Raw genomic sequence first — 19132 nt, forward strand, 5'->3', positions numbered from 1 at the left:
TGCAAATATCTTCTAGTAGCATATATAGTGATTTCTATACTTAGATTAAAATACTGCTCATTTTCATTGTTTTCAAAAAGTGTCCAGCTCTTTGTGACCCCATGGAGTCCATGGGGATTCTCCAGGCCAAAATACTGGAGTGGGTAGCCATTCCCTTCTCCAGGGAATCTTCCCAACCCATGGATCGAACCCAGCTCTCCCACATTGCAGGCAGATTCTTTACCAAAATTCTGTAAAACAATTATCCTTCAATTAAAAAAATAAATTTAAAAAGTATACTACTTAGCACTTCTAAAAATTAAGTTTCTGAAATGATTATGTTAAATAAGAGAAATATGAATTAAAGTATGAAGTATTTCTTAATCATCAAATTGGCAAAAATAGCAAAGTCTGCCATGTTGGTGAAGTTGTGAGGAAACAGGCACTCTCATAATTTGGTGGCTAAAATGCAAAACAGCTAATTGACAGGCATTTTAGCAATTTAACAAAATTACAAATGTATTTACCCTTTAACCCACTAATCTCACTTCTGAGAATTTATCCTACCAATAATCAATATACTAATGTACATATAAAACAGGCAAGTTCAAAGTTAATCACAGCAACATTATTTGAGATAGCAAAGAATTGTAAACCCTTTATGTTTCCAGCAATAGAAGACTGATTAAGTAAACTACAGTACAGTTCATAGTATTGTACACAGAATACTATGTGCCTGTAAATGAAGAATGAGAAACTCCTGGCTTTGATACAGAAAGATCTCCAGAATGTAGTTACGTGAGAGGAAGTCAGGTATAGAACATATACAGCATGCTACTTTTAAAATATGAAATGAGGCAAATTAAGAATATTTATTCATATACATGCTTGCATTTGAAGAAACACTAGGATACACAAGAAACTAATAAAAATGGTTACCTAAAGGGACTGAGGGGATAGGTGGATGAGGACAGGAGTGAGAATGTGACTTTTCAATGTATACCTTTCTATATAGTTTTGATTTTTGAACCATGTGAATATATAGCTATGCCAAAAAATTCAATTTGAAGAAAAAATGTCCATGTTAAAACAGAATGCAAAATTACATATACACTACAATCACAACTATGTAAAAATATTATGTATAGAAGAAAAGAAATTTTTAAAATGTCCTAGAATGCTTACAGTAATTGTCTTTAGGTGTCAGGGATACATGTCGCTTTTTCTTCCTTTTCTTCTGTGCATTTTTTAAAAAAAAATTATTCGAGTATAGCTGCTTCACAATGTTGTCTTATTTTCTGCTGCACAGCAAACTGCATCAGCCATGCATATACATATATTCCTTCCCCTCTTTTTTTGGTTTCTATGAATTTTCCATGTTATCTATAAGCATATATTTATTCACAGGGGAAAATGCTTCAGGTTTTCAAATGTTTCTATTCATAATCTACTCTACTCAATAAGTGACTTCTGGTTCTTAGAATCCTAATGTTCGACATAGAGAATAAAATAAGAAAAAAAAAAACAACACACTTACGAAGAGAGCACTATGGCAACAGCATCATTGAGGACACTTTCACCAAAAAGAAGTGCATAGAGTTCAACATCAACTTGAAGCTCGTGGAATATGGCAAGAACAGTCACTAGCAAGTAGAAAGAGTCACAGGAATATTAAGACATTACAAATATAACATATTTCCCTCCACAGATGATCATACTAGTTATTTGGAAATTCCTTTCTTCATCTCAGAATTCAATCCTAACAAACATTCATACCATATTAAAGATTCAGTAATTTTATGTCAATATTTTCTTTTCCCTAACTGTGTACCTGTAATATCTCCTTCCTTTTCTAACAGTCAAAAATAACCTTGGAGGACTGAGTTGGCCTACATTCTTTATGCAAATGCTAATAATCTTGCCTTGTACATTTCTTTCCCATAAAAAATACATTCAGAATTTCTTACAGACCAGGTGATCATTAATCTTTGATAAAGAAGACTATTACAAAAAGCATTTCCTGCTGCAAACTTCATTTTTCCTTGGAGCCTTATAACTCACTTCTATTTGACTTGTAAATTTCAAGCATACCAGCTTAGCAGAGACAGTGGGAAATGAAAACACGAGTTTGGTTTCCGGTTGGCATAAAATTTATGACCAGAATTACAGCTGCTATATTTAACTTAATAAGAGGACAACTATCAGGCTATTTCAGCTTGAGAGGGAAAAAAAAACAAAAACAAAAAAACCTTCTCTTAGAAAACCATTACATGAGAATTCTTAGAAAATCAGAGGAGACTGAAGTTGCATTGTAACTTTAATTGCTGAGTCACGTACAGCTCACTTGCTAGATAAACTCAAGCAAACATGAAAGATTATTACAACCAGAGTTGGGAGAACCTCTTCAAATGCCAACTAAAAAACAGGAAGCTTGTACTTTAAAAGATAAAGTGTCCACTGCAAAGCATTTCATCCAGAATATCCTGATATCAAAGCTAACCAAGAGAAGGCAAAAAGGAGGGCTGGAACAATGCTGTAAAATTTTAAAAAGAACCTATGGCTCCCCCTTCTATCAAGTGAACAACTGCAAAATAATAGAATTATTATAGGGGTAAATACCTATATAACTCAGAAGAAATATAACCATTCAGCTTTATATAAGCAAAACAGTTCTGCTTGAGCCATCCAGGCAATACTCCCACTAAAACAAAACCAGAAGTTTTAAGTAATGTAGGCCAGTCCAACTGACTGAGATTTCTCCTAGACTTTGAAAAGTTGAGGATTTTGCTTCCAGTAAGAGAATATGGAGAACAGAGACCACTAGCTTCCTGCAAAAACCATCCCATCTTCATACTGATAATGGGAATAGCTACAAACAACAAGGGGGCAGTCTCGACTGTCTTTAAGGAGGTGATTTGCTTTTCAGTTTTAAAAATGCCAGACTACAAAAATGCCTCTCTAAAATGTCCTCTGAGCTCTTAAAATCATTTCTTACAGAGTATAGAGCATATTTTCCCACATTCTATAATGCCCTGTGTTATCAGAGTTAACACAGGAATTCAGAGATAAACTTTGATTATGCTAGATGATAATTAAAGAAGATTATTAACTTACAAGGTCAAAGGGTAAAACGAAACAAACCTACCAAGAAAACAAAATCTAGTAAAAGAAAACTTGCGTCCTTAGTTCAAAAAATGCAATCTCTGCTCTTATCCCTACATCGTCAGCCTAAACATGCTCTAAATTCTTAATTTGAATGTAGCTGTGAAGATCACCAATATTATATCAGGAAAACTACAGTCTAACTCATCTAACTCAATACAACAAAATTCACTGTCACGTCATGATAATATCAAAACTACTCCATAATCAGAAAGCCAATTTTCTAAAAATAGCTCTTTAATATATATTACAACCCACCAATGGCCCCAAATCACACTTGTTTGTATAATGGCCTTCTAACAGTCATTTTAGAACAATTTTTCTTACTCTTAAATTCAGATTAGCTAAATGTCAACAGATTTTTAGGGATCTGTTTTCTAGAAGCTTGAAAGGAAATGTATCATCATTGCCCATTCTTAACTAATACAGTTTGTCTTCTATACCCTGTCACCTGGGATAGAGACCAACCTAAAATTCTTGAAGGAAATGCTTTACGGTCCTCATCTAAAAAGCATCAAATTGTGGACCAGTATTAGGACATATAATAAAGAGGAAAAAAATTGTGTGCTTAAGCCAAAAGGATCCATGAATTTTGTTTTTTCCTTCCACAACTGGAAAGTATAGCAAGATGGGGAATACCTAATACTGAATTCTACACCTCAAAGCAAGAAATACATGCATGTGTGTTGTTGGAAAAACACTGTACACCTTAAGTACTCAAGTTCCATATTCATGTAAAACATACCTGGATCAGTTGCTGATACGATGGCACCAAACAGCAGGCAATCTGTAAAGTAGAAATCTCCGGCAAGTTGTCCAGTTACTTTCATCAGTGTAACACAGCCATACATTATTGATCTGTTCAATAAACATATGTCTACTTTAGAAAAAACATCAACTGCGAAAGAAGTTAGAATACAATAAGAATAAGACGGGTCTACTATTAGTACTTTGTGACTAAACCCGCATTTACTGCATGTCATTTAAATATCGTAATGCCTTAGCCTTAAGGAAAATTCAAAGAACTTATTACCTATATGAATACATTTTACTACAAAAGTCCTTAGACACATTCAAGAATACAATATTGCAGAAGTCAAATATGCATTATTTTAAAATTATAATTTGAAGGCTAAAAGTGTTTTAAGCTTCAAATACTCACCCAATTACAAAACAAGAAATTGCAGTTCCAAGAAAAGCGTATGCTAGGATTGACCCAAGGTTTCGAAAGAAATGTCTCTGATAGGAAAAAAGTTTTACTGTGTTAGAATATTCACCAATTATTTTTAAAAGAAAAGGTTTCATATTCTAGTGTACTATACTAATATTAAATGCATTATCCATTAAAAGAAATAACTAAGAGAGACTTCGTACAGGCATTAAATTCAGCATCTCAAAAGGATCAGGAGAGGGAGAAGCGAGGGGTGAGCTGGCCATTTCTGAGCGGCAGCGATAGTAAAGCCCGTGGAGTGTAAGGGTGTTCAAAGCATATGAAATACAAAAGCACTTACTCTTTTCAGGCTATATCCTGCATAAAATATGATAGGAGGAAGTAATATGTTGAAAAATACTTCTGGATCAAAAGTAACCTGTTAAAATAAAGAGTTCTTTTAGATGAATTCGCTCAGAAGATTTCTTATTACACTATGAAATGAGCAAAAAGAAAAAAAGATTAAATGTTAAACTGGTGAAAGCCAAGAACAGTACCATTGTGGTTACTGAAAAATATTTCATACAGGATAGCTGGTGTTCCACTTCTCAACCAAATGACAAGGAGATAGCATTGGAACAATCAGTTACATCCTATCTATGCAAAGTAGGTTAAAATGATAGTAACACTCTTCAAAATAAGAGAAAGTATGAACGTGTCTTTGCTTTAAATAAAAGAGGCCCCAAACTGGTAACATAAAATTTGGGAGTACAGAATTATTGTTGGCAAGAGGAAACAGAGTTCTTGCATAGGTAACATCTCTAAAGGTATATAGCATAATATAAAAAGTTTCTGTACAAATCAGATTTCTAGTCCTGACAGCCCATTTCTTTTACTATCTATTCCCTATAATAATATAGATGTCCCCTTCTGTTCATAAGGCTACAGTAGGATTTGACATGAACACAGAGCAGCTACACACATAGCCAAGCTAAAAGTTCATTTCCTAGAGCTTTTAAGGAACTAGAATTTTCCACAGGTAGAAAAAAGCTCTAGCTACAAAGTAAAATTTAAGTTTGTGTGTAATTTTGAAAAGCATTAAAGATGGTCAAAAACACAACCAAGTAGTTGTAAAAGCCAAGTCCTGTCAATGTAGAAAGCATATGTGGAGGCAAATGGTCAAGGGTGGATGAAAACAGAGATATGAGGCCCTGAGACACGTCAGGATGGGAACTATGAATGGGTCAGGAGAAAGCAGCTCCAGGAATGTCTGGGAGCCAGTAAGACTGAAACCAACCTACATCAAGTTTCATGCACACCATGGTACAGTACCTGATACTCAGGTTGAGGCCCTTATGAATCAAAGAAAGATTAAATTGTGCTCAGTATACAACACAAGGGCATCCCTCCTGGCTCAGTGGGTAAAGAATCCGCCTGCAACGCAGGAGACACAGGAGATGCCGGTTCAATCCCTGAGTTGGGAAGATCCCTGGAGGAGGAAATGGCAACCCACTCCAGTATTCTTGCCTGAAAAATCCCATGGACAGAGGAGCCTGGCAGGCTACAGTCCTACTGGTTGCAAAGAGTCAGATGGGACTGAGTGACTAAGCACTCTACAACACAATCAAGGCAAGAAAGAATTCAAAAAAATATTCATGGAATATTTTAGGTATTATCATATAAATGCTATGTGCTAAAGTACCATAAAACTCCAAGGGCCATAGGCAAATTGAAAGAAATATTTATAAATTCTGCTTAACTCAATACCGGTTACCATTTATTACAACTGTAAACATTACAGAGTGAAACAAAAACAATTACAGTACTTAGTTTCAATCAGAAAATCAAACTGTAGACATGACAATTTCCTTAGCACTGCATTACATTCATTCATTGAGGTTTTAATGCATTTGAAAATACTGATTATTCTAAATATCATTAAAAATTCATTATTTTTCTCCTGAATCACTTTGCTGCTATTATATACTTTTTAAAAAATCCAAAGGTTCTCTTTAATGAAGAACTTACCTTTCTAAGCATTTCATTATCTTGAACATTATTGAGTTCATGTGAACTAATCTCTCCTTTCAGCGTATACTCATAAAATTTTCCACTAACATTTACCAATAAGGTAGTTGGGCTTGACTGCACTTCACAGCTCAGGGTCACGTTATTCACATCGCTTGGAACGTGAATGCCATATCGAAGCACAAGGCCCACCAAAAGACCTGGAAATAATAAAAGAATAATATAAGCTCTTCTTTCATACAGAAACTACTTCTTGTGTACCCCACACATACCTCTGGATTAATAACAGAAAATCTCTTATGATAGTTTCCTGTAGTTCAAAATACATTTTTATGCCAAATGCAGTTACATTTTAAAGTCCTACTAAATTCACAAATCTAAGTGCCCAATTTAACTCCAGTGACAGGAGGGGAAAATATCCCTGGGGGTAACAACGCATATTGTATTCCTAGATTAAGATATAAATAAGTGATTAGGAAAGTAACAAAATGAGGAAATACCTTCAGATCATCTGTACACAGTACATGCTCCAAGGTGTCCCAACCTGACAGTATAATTATGTTAGAAATGTGTTTACCATCTCCATCTATTAATACCAATTCACAAGTCCTAACTTCTTGCTATTTTCTTAAGTCATTCCTAAAGCACTGCTGCTGCTGCTGCTAAGTCACTTTAGTCATGTCCGACTCTGTGCGACCCCATAGACGGCAGCCCACCAGGCTTTCCGTCCCTGGGATTCTCCAGGAAAGAACAATGGAGTGGGTTGCCATTTCCTTCTCCAATGCATGAAAGTGAAAAGTGAAAGTGAAGTCGCTCAGTCGTGTCCGACTCTTAGGGACCCCATGGACTGTAGCCTACCAGGCTCCTCCATCCATGGGATTTTCCAGGCAAGAGTACTGGAGTGGGGGTGCCATTGCCTTCTCCTCCTAAAGCACACGGCTGGCCAAATACAACTTTTACAAACTGGAAAGTTAATGTTTGTAGATTGAGTTCTTCTAATGCTAAAGGTTCAGATTTTAATTTTAAAATATGTTTCAAAATGAAAACATGGACAGAAGAACTGACTTTGACACTATATCAATGTATTATTAGAATTTTACCTGGATCATCATATTGATATTCAGTTATTCACAATGTTCTAAGTACTATAAACCTAGATTGATCAAAAATGTTTAAAAATGACTTTATTGTGATATAACTCAAGTACCACAAAGTTTATCCTTTTAAACTGTACAATTCAGTGGCTTCTAGTACATTCACAAAGTTGTATACTGATCACTACTTTCCAATTCCAAAACATTTTCATTGCTCCAAAAAGAAACCCTAGACCTATTAGCAGTCACTCTCCATTTCCCCCACCCCAACTGCCATCCCCTGACAGCCACTAATCTACTTTTTCTCTAGATAAATCTGCCTATTCCAGATATTTCATATAAATGGAATCCTACAATATGTGACCTTTCATGTCTGGCTTCTTTTCCTTAACATAATGTTTTCAGGGTTTATCCATGTTGTAGCATATATCAGTGCTTTATTTCTTTTTATGGTCAAATAATGCTTCAGTGTATAGATATACCTCAACTGCAAATTGAACTCAAACATCTGGAACTTTCCTTAACTCTGCTTTAATGGCATTTTACCTTCCTGTCTCCGTCCACTCTAACTGGTCAGTCTTTCTTTTAATATATGTGAATGGACTATTATGCTAAGTAGGCCCACAGGGTTCACAAATGAAAACAAGGTCCCTCCTTCAAGTAGCTCTCAGTCCACTTGGCAAAGGGAGTGGGACATTAGGAAAGTCTTTCCAGAGGTGTCATCTAAGCAAGTAACAAAGTCAGAGAAAATGGTTTCCCAGGTATGAGGACTAGCAGTACATATCCAGTCACGGAAGAGTGAGAAAACATAGCCCATTCAGGGAATCATAAATAGTTCAGGATGGCTGGGATATCAAGTGTCAAGAGTTGAGGTGTGAAAGACTGGCAGGAGCTGAATCACGAAAGACCTTGCATGTTGGGGAAGGGAGTTTAGACTTTATCCTGAAAGCAAATGAAGCCATAGAAAGCCTATAAGCAGGGGCTTGACATCAGATTTCTATTTTAGCATGACTGGTCTAGACTACAGAGGTTCGGGAAGGTCAGATAAGAAGGCCACTGAGGTTATTCAGGCACTAAGAATGCAGGGCCTAATCTAAGACAGCAGAGATAGGGAGAGAGGGAGATTTTTTAGAAAGTATTATCTTGTAAAAGAATTTGGTGACTGAGCAGACTGGGAGCAAGGGAGATGAAAAACTAAGAGGAACCTAAAGTGACTTGGCAACTAGGTGGATAAGCTGGGCCAGTGAGTGAGGCAGGGGACAGATTTCTAGGGGAAATGTGCAGCTTCATTTTGGACATGTTGAGTTTGATGTACCTGTGATACATGCACAGTTGAGTATGTGGGATCTGGACCTCAAGGAAGGGGGAGGGTCTGGACTGGCGATATACACTTGGCAGTCATAAGATGGTTGAAGTCAAGTGCAGAAGGGATTACCTAGGGAGCAAACAAAGTGAGAAGAGGACTATGGATATATGCCCAGAGTTTTATGCCAAAATTAAGGGGCTGGTAGAAGAGAAGAAGACGATGGAGTCTAAGAAAGAAAAGCCACAGGCATAGGAAGAACAGAGGAGGAAGTGATGAAAACTAGTAAATGCTGCAGCAAAGTCAAGGAAGACAAGCATTAAGAAGTGTCAATTGGGTTTGGCAACAAGGAGGTCACAGGTGACCTTGGTAAGAGCAATTTCAGTGAAGTAGTGGAGGCAGAAGCTAGGCCAGAGTGGGGAGTGATAAAGCAGAAATGGGGAGTGCCAGAGCAGTAGTTGGCCGGGAATGGAGGAGGAAGCAGCAGAGATGAAGGATCCTTCTCTTCAACTTATAGTCACATGTAATTTTCTTTTTTTAAATGAGCAACAATGAGAAACTGGTAACCAGTACAATGGCATCGACTCTAAAAAACATTTTAACAAAGATTCAGATATTTGAAACAACATGATGGACATTGAGGGCATTATGCTAAGTGAAATAAGTTGGACAGAGAAAGACAAATACTGTATTCTCTTTTATGTGGAATCTTAAAAAGAATAAAACAAAAAACAAGCTCAATAGATACAAGCTCTGGTGGTTGCCAGAGGCAGGTGGAAAGGGATGGGAGAAATGGGTAAAGGGGTATAAATTTATTTAAAATTTAATAAATAATAATTGAAAGATTTGATCTTGCTGTTTAGTCACTAAGTCGTGTCCAATTGTTTTGTGATCCCATAGACTGTAGCCCACCAGGCTCCTCTGTCCATGGGATTTCCCAGGCAAGAATACTGGAGTGGGTTGCCATTTCCTTCTCCAGGGGATCTTCCAACCCAGGGATCAAACCCATGTCTCCTGCACTGGAAGGCAGATTCTTTACCACTAAGCTACCAGGAAAAGATACACTTTGAAAATATTTCACCTCCAAAAAACAAAATTAAAAAGTGATGGCTGGATACTGTGTTTGATAAACATAATCTGGGAGAGAAAAGGTTATCACTCCACAGTCATCCTGTCTATATGATATGGAAATATCTCTTTTTTCTACTATCCCATAAGACCTCCTAATTAAGAGGCTAAGTAGTACTAAGTTGTCCCCTTACATTGATGTACAAAAATCACAGTTAAGCTATTACAAGCAGCAATAATATCAGCATAAATTCTTTCCTTATCCCCAAGCCTAACTATATAAGGAAGAGTACCCACAGGTTCTACTGCACCCCAATCCAATGCTGAAATGTCACTGTGTGTCCTGAGGAGGGCTCAGCACTTGGACAAATCTTATACCCTGGCAGTTAAAACACCAGCAAGGAGAATAATTACTTAGGTTGCAAAAAAATCAGATCTTCTTATTACAGCATCAGACAGCTGAAAAATTAGAATTTCTGTGAATAAGGTTGACAGATCAAGTTAACTTGGGCTCTGTGAAAGGTCAAATCCTAATCATGGAGTTAAGGCAGTTCTCAGTAAAGAGAAAGTACACAAAAGGAGTGCTTTGTTAAGGGGATAAGGCAGAAAATTCTCGCTTCCTACACAGAGGCACAAAAAATATTGATATCATGACATTTAAAATTACCACTGTCAGGCAACAAAGTGTACAACCACAAAGAGATATCTTTCACAAGAGACAAGTCCCTCCCTTCCTACACATTCCTGACCCTCTTGTGCTGGAGATCCTCCCAAGGACTGAGGACTCAGGCCCTCTGGACCCAAGGCCCAACCACTGTATGAGTCCCATAGTGGAAACTGGTTTTTTAATGGATTTCAGCACATCCTTCCAGCTTATCATACTAGAAGCCTCTGATAGTCAAAAATATGGAAGAAACTTAAGTATGGCCAAAATTGATAAAGATTTCTACAGGTTAAAAATATATGCATATTTGTATATGTGTGTGTATACATATATAATATTTATCTGCTTCTTGAAGAATGCTGTTAGATTCTGTCTTAAAAGTTAATCCAACTATTACGAATCTGTCACTATTTTCTCATCTATAAAATGGGGATAAATGACTTTCTCAACATTATTTGGCATTGACAAAACCAGAATTAAAATCTGCATTTTCTATTTCCAAAGTCTTTATAATTTTCTTATCACTTCCTGGCTTTCATGTCACTAACTTGTTCTCTGGTGGTTATGTCTCCATTCTCTCACAGGTTTCCCTCACAACTCACTTTAAAACCCCTGTAACTTTAAGTATTAACTCCCTTCATATCTGATCTTATGAAATTTAATATAACATAGTGAAGGAGAAAAAGCACAAGTTTGGAGGGCAGATAGAAGTATCAATTCTGGCTCCATCAAGTTCTAGTCTGTGATTCTACCGTAGATAATCTCTCATTGAACCTCAGTTTCCTCATACGTAGTGATGATAATACTAACATAGTTCGTTTTCATAAATAAGCTTTATCTCTTCGACATGAGGTAATATGTTTTAAGAGGCTAAGAGAATGGGGCTCTGAGGCTGACTGATTGAACTTCATCCTTACAAGTTATGTGACTTCAGGCAGGTCACTGAACCTCCCTGTGCCCCAATTTCCTCATCTGTAAAATGGGAAAGATAATAGTACCCATCTTACAGGGTCATTATGAGGTTTAAATGAGATATCTGGAGACCATCTAGCAGTGTCTAACGTTATAATGCTCAGTAAACACTTCCTATTCAGTCACTAGATTGTAAGTGCTTTGTGGGCAGGGAGGATGACTCATCTGTATTTTCCCATTATGTCTCATACATCAAAGACAATAAATATTTATTGATGAATCACATTAGTTAAACTTGGGACTCTGGATGCTGTAGTTTCAGGCATAATAAGTACTGCTTCCTTGCTTTTTGCTTTTTATACCATCTAAAAGCACACTGCAGTTTTCAGACTTACTAACGGTAACTCACTTTGAAGCTTCTTAAGCAAACTAGCCCAGGGAACAGAACACTTGGGTGCTTCAGCATTGTGTTTGTAACTAGGCTATATTATAATCTAGAAAGTGACCACGTTGGCAATTTAATCTCATTTTCTTTTTTTACCCTTGCTTCTCAAAAAGATAAAGGAGAGGCTTATTTTAAGTAGCATTTTTCCAGGATTTAGGTAGCTAAATCATCAGTGGACTGAATCTTGGTGATCTGGACATTCCCAGAGTAAGAAGTCTTTTCATCTGGAAGTAAAGCTAAAAACTAAAGGTCTTAAAGTACTATATTAACATAATAGCTATAATGGTACAAGTTGTAAGAAAAGGTAAATGGCAGATGGTAATTATGACTAGAAAATGTCCTAATTTTCATGGCACTGAAAGTACTTTGAGCCTCACCTATTCTCAAACTGGATTTGGGAGTTGGTCAGGAGCTGTTCATCCACAGCCCCCGATCACCCATACTGAGAAAATGGGACAGGCTAAAGAATGCCAAGTCATGGCAAATCAACCCGATTTGACACCCAGGTAAATCTCTTTTACTTTATATTCCACAAGAGACACCCTTGTTTTTTCTTCACACAACACCAACACTAAGGTACTCCATCACTTTTTATTAACTTAGAAACATCAGGGAAGGAAATCAGTAATCCCACTTTTCTCCTTTAGCCCAAGAATTAGAGGAGGTTAATGATATCAACTACCAAAGAACAAATGTTGTCAGGGCAATTCTAAGTCTCTATTTGACTTTTGTAAAAAATACTATGTCTGCCTCTTAACTTACAAGACTGAGTCAATTAAAAGAATCATTCTGAGCTTAACCTGAGAAAATGCAGTTATAACAGCAATAATAATGCAATTGAAACTCTCATTTAATGAGCATTTACTTAGGGGTCAGATACTGAGCTAAAAACATTTCTTCCTCACAATAATGCTACTATCATTGTTCCCAATTTATAGATGACAGTGTAAGAAGGTGAACTTGCCCAAGATCACAGAGCTATTGGCACAGCGAAATAGGAACCCAGGTCTGACTCTAAAACATGGGCTAGAAATCACGGTGGTGGTCTGTTTTTGTATGGTACAAGAGCTAAGAATGGCTTTTAAATTTTTAAAGGTTTACAAAAAGAAAAACAAAACAAAACAAACATTTTCACAACACAGAGATTGATGTGATCCACAAAGCTGACAATATTTACTCTGTGGCCCCTTTCAGAAACAATTTGCAGACCTGTGATCTAACCATCTTGAACCACTTTATCATACTCTATAGGAAAGAGGTTACAGTGATCGGTTCCTTATTTTAACACCATAATACTCATTTGGCATTTAATGGAATTTAAGATCCTTTATTTTCTTTATATGACTTGTCTACCCAAGAAAGATAAGTTCTTTTAAGGTAGGGATCATATATTTCTTTGTATTTTCTGTGCATAACATAGTAAGCTGAGTAGCAAATGTTTGTTGAGGATAGTAAATAAATCACACACTGTTATACAGAGAAATTAAACAGAGATATACAGTTTATCTGACTAACTCAGCTTAAGGAGTGCTGCAAATAGAATACAAAAACATGAAATATGAAAACCACCACCCAATATGTCTAAAATCTAAGAATCTCAGGAAGCAGAGATATTTTGCACACAGGCTTAGAATTTTATTACCTTACAAATGAAAAATAAGTCTGAGTTCCTGCATTTTCCTGATACACACAGCTACCTTTCCTTGCTATGCTACCCTTGAGCTGCACATTCCAGAAGTCTGTATTTACTGGAAAGGGATGGGGGTGGGGGGGTGCGTGGAGAAACGTCTTTTTATGCCAAGGCTTCTCCCACCTATCTGCAAGTCTGAGACACAAAGCTCAACAAGCTCATCAGTTTAAGCCTGTTTCAAATGCAGATAATCTTCACTCATGAACTGCACAGAAAGGACTGTTTATCTGCCCTCTTCTCTTCAGCCATATATCCCCTCCTGGTCATCCTAGATTAAGACAGCAATATGCATCTTTTCCTCTCATGAGTCCCCAGCAGAGGCCAAAATGCCTCTGAGTCTGTGGTTTGATTTGCCCTTCTCCCCTTATGATCAAAAAATAAAGATAAATAAGAAATCTCAAAAAGAAAGCACACTAAGACACAAGAACTGAAGCCATTTACTCAACAATCTGTCAACAACCTTATGCCATCAGCAAGTCACCCATCGCACTGCATATGCGTGGTGCTCCTAATTACTGTTTGGCGGAACTGTTCTGACCATCCTACAGTACAACACGCTGCCGGAAGATCTTTATCTCTTGTCCTTACCTCGGCACGGCCTGAATTAGAAGAGTCAACCATATGTATTCATATCAGATATCACAAGCCTAGTACAATACATCAAGGTGTCATCAAAATTGCCCTAAGCCGCCTTCGGCTTCTTTCCCGTTCAGGTTTTTCTCAGCCTCCAAAAGACAGGGCATAGCAAGAGCTGGGTGATGGGGAAAGGTGGACTCTGGCTCCAAGGGAACGCCAGATGCTGAGCAGCAGAGATACTGCTGCAGCTTCAATGGACCTTAAACGAACTGACATCCCAGAGAAATGGATAGCTGGGCTGGCTTCCCCTCCCCCAGTCCTCAACCCAATCCGAGACACCGCACCCACTCCCTTTCCATCCTCAGTCCTGGGTCCCGAGCTCGGTAGGCAGAGGCGGAGAGGAGGGGTGCGGAAGAAAAGGGAGGTGGGGTCGGAGGGAAAATGGTGTGGACCGGCAGAGGAAAGGGGGGAGCGAGGCCGAGAAAACGGGGGACGAAGCTTAGGAGAAAATGGGGTGAGGCAGAGAAACGAGGAGTGAAGCAGGAAAAAAAAGGGGGCGACGGAGAGAAACGGAGATCCGGGAGAAAGGCGAGGCGGAAAATGGAAGCAATGGGAAGGGGAGCGGTACGTAGGCCGAGCAGAGCCAAGAGAGGAGGTGAGGCAGCCGGCGGACAGAGAAAGGGGGAGCGCCCGGGGCAGACACGGGGTTGAGACACTTGCCATAAATCATAGCCAGGCCGGTTTCGTGCAGGAAGCGGGCCCGGCGGTGCTTGAAGAGCCAGATCGTGAGAATGGTAAGCGTGAGCAGCAGGATGAAGATGAGCAGGTTGGCGCTGTCCTGCCGGTGGCTCTCCTCAGCTTGCTTCTCTGACACGATTTCCTCGTCCATGGCTCTCGCTTCTCCGCCAGCGCCGTCCGAAGCCCTGGCCCAGCCAAAGACGCCCACTGCGAGAAGTAACCAGAGCGGCCGCGTAAGCCGGCGGGCCCGGGGGCCGCCGCCGTCGACGCCGCGGCGGAGGGGCGCCCGCAGCCAGCCGCGTCGAGCCATGACTCCCCCCACCGCCCGCCCCGCTCCTCACCCGCAGCCGCCCGCGGTCGGACCACTCCCCGAGGGCTCACGGGAAAGGGGCGGGGCCCCAGGGAAGCCGTCGGAGCGCGCGCCGCCGCCGCCGCCGCCGCCGCCGCTCTTAAAGCGGACGCGCCACTCCCAGCTCGCTGGGCCCTATGACTTTGGCCTTCTGTCCCCCGCCACATCAGCTTCCCCCCAGGCTCCGCTGCCAGGGAATGAAAGGCCGTCTAATCTAGTCCACCGCCTTCTGGAAGAGAAACCTGGGTTCAGCGTAATCAAAGCAGTGGCAGATTGCGCTCAGTCTAGTTTGATCCTATTCTTAAAGGTCTCAGAGGAATGGATCTTTCATAACCCATCTCAACATTGTCCCCCAGTGTCTCTTAACAGGATAAGAAGTTGTCCTCTTGGGAAGGGCCTAAATCTCCATCTTTAATTTAAATTGGATTCTCCTTGTTGTGTCCTCAAAGGGGGGAAAAAATAGCACTGTAATAGTTCATAAATAATTGACTCAAAGGCAAGGATTCTGCGTGTGTCTTTATGCTCGGTTTTCTTTACACGTAAACACCCGATGTAAGTCATCTCTTACAGATAAACTCCTCAATCTCGCAAAGATTCAGTCGGTTTGTGCTTAAATTTCCCTGTGCTCTAGTCTCCTCTCTCCCCAGGAAGAAATCTTTTGTGATGTGATGTGTTTCTCCTTTTCCTCTTGCTCCTTTCCTCTGCCATCTTAAAGGAGATTTCCCCAGCTCAGAAGCCACCTTTAACACCGTATCTCATCTCTCTTCTTCAAAGAGTATTTTCCCTGTTCTCAGCCTTTCAACCATGTACCCAAGATTTTCACAGTTCTCACCACTCTGAGAACAGTGGATTTCTATTTTCTCCCTTCCTCTCAGATCACTCATTAGTCTTTGTGGGCTTTTTGTTCTCTCTAGACTTTCTCTAGATGTTTCATTTCTAATTCTGCAGGAATGAACTCCAGTTCCAAGACCTGACCTGCCACTCTCCCTCAGGCCTCTACCTGTTGGATCGTGAACGTAATGCTGGTGAGACTCTTACCAATTGCCAAAATTAAGAATGCTTTTAAAAAATTATTTATTTATTTAGATGTGCTGGGTCTTAGTTGTGGCATGTGGGATCTAGTTCCCTGACCAGGGATTGAACCCAGGCCCCCTACATTGGGAGTGTGGAGTCTTAGCCACTGGATCACCAGGGAAATCCCCTAGAAATGTTTTTGAATGAGCTCATTTCACCCCTACCAACACATGTTCTTTCTCATTTTTTTCATACTGTTGATACTAGCTATCCATCCAATTCCTATCATACTGCCTAGAAGTCATGACTCTCAAACGTTTTCATCTCATGGCCATATAACCTCTTTGCTAACACAAACAACATCCAGGCAACTCCCAGCTGCCCTGATGTGGATTCACTCCCATTAACCAGTTCATTAAGATGGTAAGCTTAAAAATAAGAAAGTTCTGGAATGGTGCTTATCTTGGAGTTCTGGCCCCGTTGGGTCAGAATCTGTGCCAGTGACTATGAACCCATTCTCTCCTCTTAGTACCTGGGTCTGCCCCTGTCTTCCCAATTTCATGGCTGCCTGTCCCTATACCCTGCCTCCAGCCTAACCACACTGCCCTGTACACACAAGGCTGGGCTGTGTAGAGACAAAAAACCTAAGTGAGAATCATTCCCAGTGTCTCCACTGCCTCCCTCCCCAGACCTATCTCTGTCACCCCAGAAGACCTAGCACATGAGCATCTCAGCTTCTTCAGGCCTAACCACCCAATCCAAGGCTGTTTTTGCCCCAGCGCAAAACCATTTTTTATTCTCCTAGTGTTTGGAACTTAAGGGAAAAAAAAGTCACAGTCTGCTCTCCTGACTACAGTCAGCAAAATTCTCCAAGCTCCAGACTCTACCTCTGATTACATGGCCCCAGCAACTTAGTGTCCTTCCCCTACCCTCTCCCTAGCAACGTCTTTATAGCAGGGTTCCAGAAGGAGTCTTGAGAGGGCAATAACTCTTTCAGGCAGGCCACCCCCTAGCAGGGGAGCCCTTGGCTCCCCTCAGAGTATACTTCTCTCTCAACTCAACACTGCCTGGTGTGACTCTCGCCCTCCATTTTTCCTCTCACTGCTGCTCCCCCTGCCAATCCTTGCATGTGCCTTCTGGAATGCCCTCTATTAGGAACAAAGTACCCAACGCTCTCAGTTGCTGCATGATGCCTGCTACATCTCCCCTTTTCCCCAGTCCCTGAGCCTCGCCCAGCACATCACATGCTCTGCAGCTGTTTCAAGTGGAGCCTGCTTATTTCCTCACCACTCCACACTTCTACACACACACACACCCCTCACCACTCCACAGTCCTGCACACACACACACACACACACACACACACACACACACCTCACGCCCTGTATCAGGTTGCCTGAAGGAGGAGCTGGCACTCCACTCACTACCCATTGGTTGCATTCCAAGCTCCTAACTGCCCCACCCTGCCCTGAATGCTAACACCCTCTCCTTCCCTGGTCCTCAAACGATTTCCTGATCACTCTCACACATTCAGCAAGGACTTGGGTATCTGGTTCACAGCTTCCTCTCCCCTCCCTCCCCTCACCACCCCCAAGTCTAGGCTCCCTTAGCCCCGCCTTCGAAGCTCAAACAGGTCAGTCACCTGGAATTCGAGCCCTGCCTCCATTTTTATTAGGAAAATCAAGATCCTCAAAAATAGTCTTCACCGTCCTCACCCTGCAGTCAGTCTCTTTCAGTATGCCATCAGTGCCCATGCCTTCCTCCTCCTCTCCAGCCCCAGTGCAAGTGGTGTTCCCTCCTCCCTTATGAAGCATGCCTCAGTCCCACCCAGCATTCCACCACCCGCTTCCTGCCTCTTTCAGGGTCTACTACTCCAAGAATCATCTTCCTCCACCATCTTCAGTGGCTCAGTCTTCACCACCCTTTCTGTTCTCCAAAACCACTTTCAGGGACTTTTCAGTGGTTTTGGAGTTCAGTGGTTAAGACTCTGCCTTCTAACTCAGGGGGTGCAAGGTTCGATCCCTGGTGGAAAACTAAGGTCCCACATGCCAAGGGATGCAGCCAAAAATTAAACACACACACACACTTTCAGGTTTCTCTTCTAGGAAACAGCTTCCCCCACCCCCCATCCACACCCGCCTCTACTACTAGCACGTTTCTCTCCTCCCATTCAGATCGAGTTTCTCAAGAGTCCTCTACACTCCCATCCACTATCAGCCAGCCAAACTGGCCTGCCCCTGTTTTGCTATGACCTGCTGTGAAGCATGCTTTTGACATTTTTTAGTGGCTGAAAAAATCAAAAGAAGACTGTTTTCTGACACGTGAAATCCAGTGCAATTCATACTTCAGTGTCCACCAGTAAAAGTTTACTGGACACGGCCAAACACATTAGTCTACTGATTGTCTGCAGCAGCTTTGCAGACATAATACCAGCTTTGGTATTATTTCTGTTCTAGGGGTCAGGTACCATTGTGGGTGTGTGCTAAGTCACTTCAGTCATGTCTGGCTCTTTGTGACCCTATGGACAGTAGCCCGCCAGGCTCTTCTGTCCATGGGATTCTCTAGGCAAATATACTGGAGTGGGCTGCTATGGCCTCCTCCAGGGGATCTTCCCGACCCAGGGATTGAACCGGTGTCTTTTAAGTCTCCTGCATTGGCAGGCGGGTTCTTTACCCCTAGTGCCACCTGGGAAGCCCCTGTCTGTGACAGCTTTGGGACTACAAGGCAGTCCCAAATGGGTGGTTGAAAAACAGACAGTATATAGTCTGCAAAGCCTCCAGTATTTACCATTTGGTCCTTTACAGGAAATTTTGCTGACTTTTGCCTTGGCCACTGCCAATCATTATACTTTTATCAGAGGGATCTTTCTGAAGCACAAGTCTGATTACATATACCATGTGTCTGCGTGCTGTGTTGTTTCAGTCATGTCCACTCTTTGGAACACTGGACCATAGCCCGCC

At 40.7% G+C, this 19132-nt stretch overlaps 1 protein-coding gene across 1 annotated transcript in view; it reads right to left on the reverse strand.

Moving 5' to 3' along the window:
* Positions 1 to 15127, reverse strand: part of SLC9A6 (solute carrier family 9 member A6) — a 50744-nt gene extending 35617 nt beyond the window's left edge. The window contains exons 1-6 of the mRNA NM_001101146.1: positions 14792 to 15127; positions 6320 to 6519; positions 4653 to 4730; positions 4304 to 4380; positions 3887 to 3999; positions 1517 to 1622 (exon numbers count right to left, since the gene is read on the reverse strand). Coding sequence (NP_001094616.1) covers positions 1517 to 1622; positions 3887 to 3999; positions 4304 to 4380; positions 4653 to 4730; positions 6320 to 6519; positions 14792 to 15119 — 902 coding nt within the window. The 5' untranslated portion in view covers positions 15120 to 15127. The remainder of the gene's footprint in view (positions 1 to 1516; positions 1623 to 3886; positions 4000 to 4303; positions 4381 to 4652; positions 4731 to 6319; positions 6520 to 14791) is intronic.
* Positions 15128 to 19132: the final 4005 nt, after the last annotated feature.

The sequence above is a fragment of the Bos taurus genome, unplaced genomic scaffold (assembly GCF_002263795.3).
Source record: "Bos taurus isolate L1 Dominette 01449 registration number 42190680 breed Hereford unplaced genomic scaffold, ARS-UCD2.0 Super-Scaffold_1723_ScbfJmS_2085, whole genome shotgun sequence".
NCBI classification, from domain to species: Eukaryota; Metazoa; Chordata; class Mammalia; order Artiodactyla; family Bovidae; genus Bos; species Bos taurus.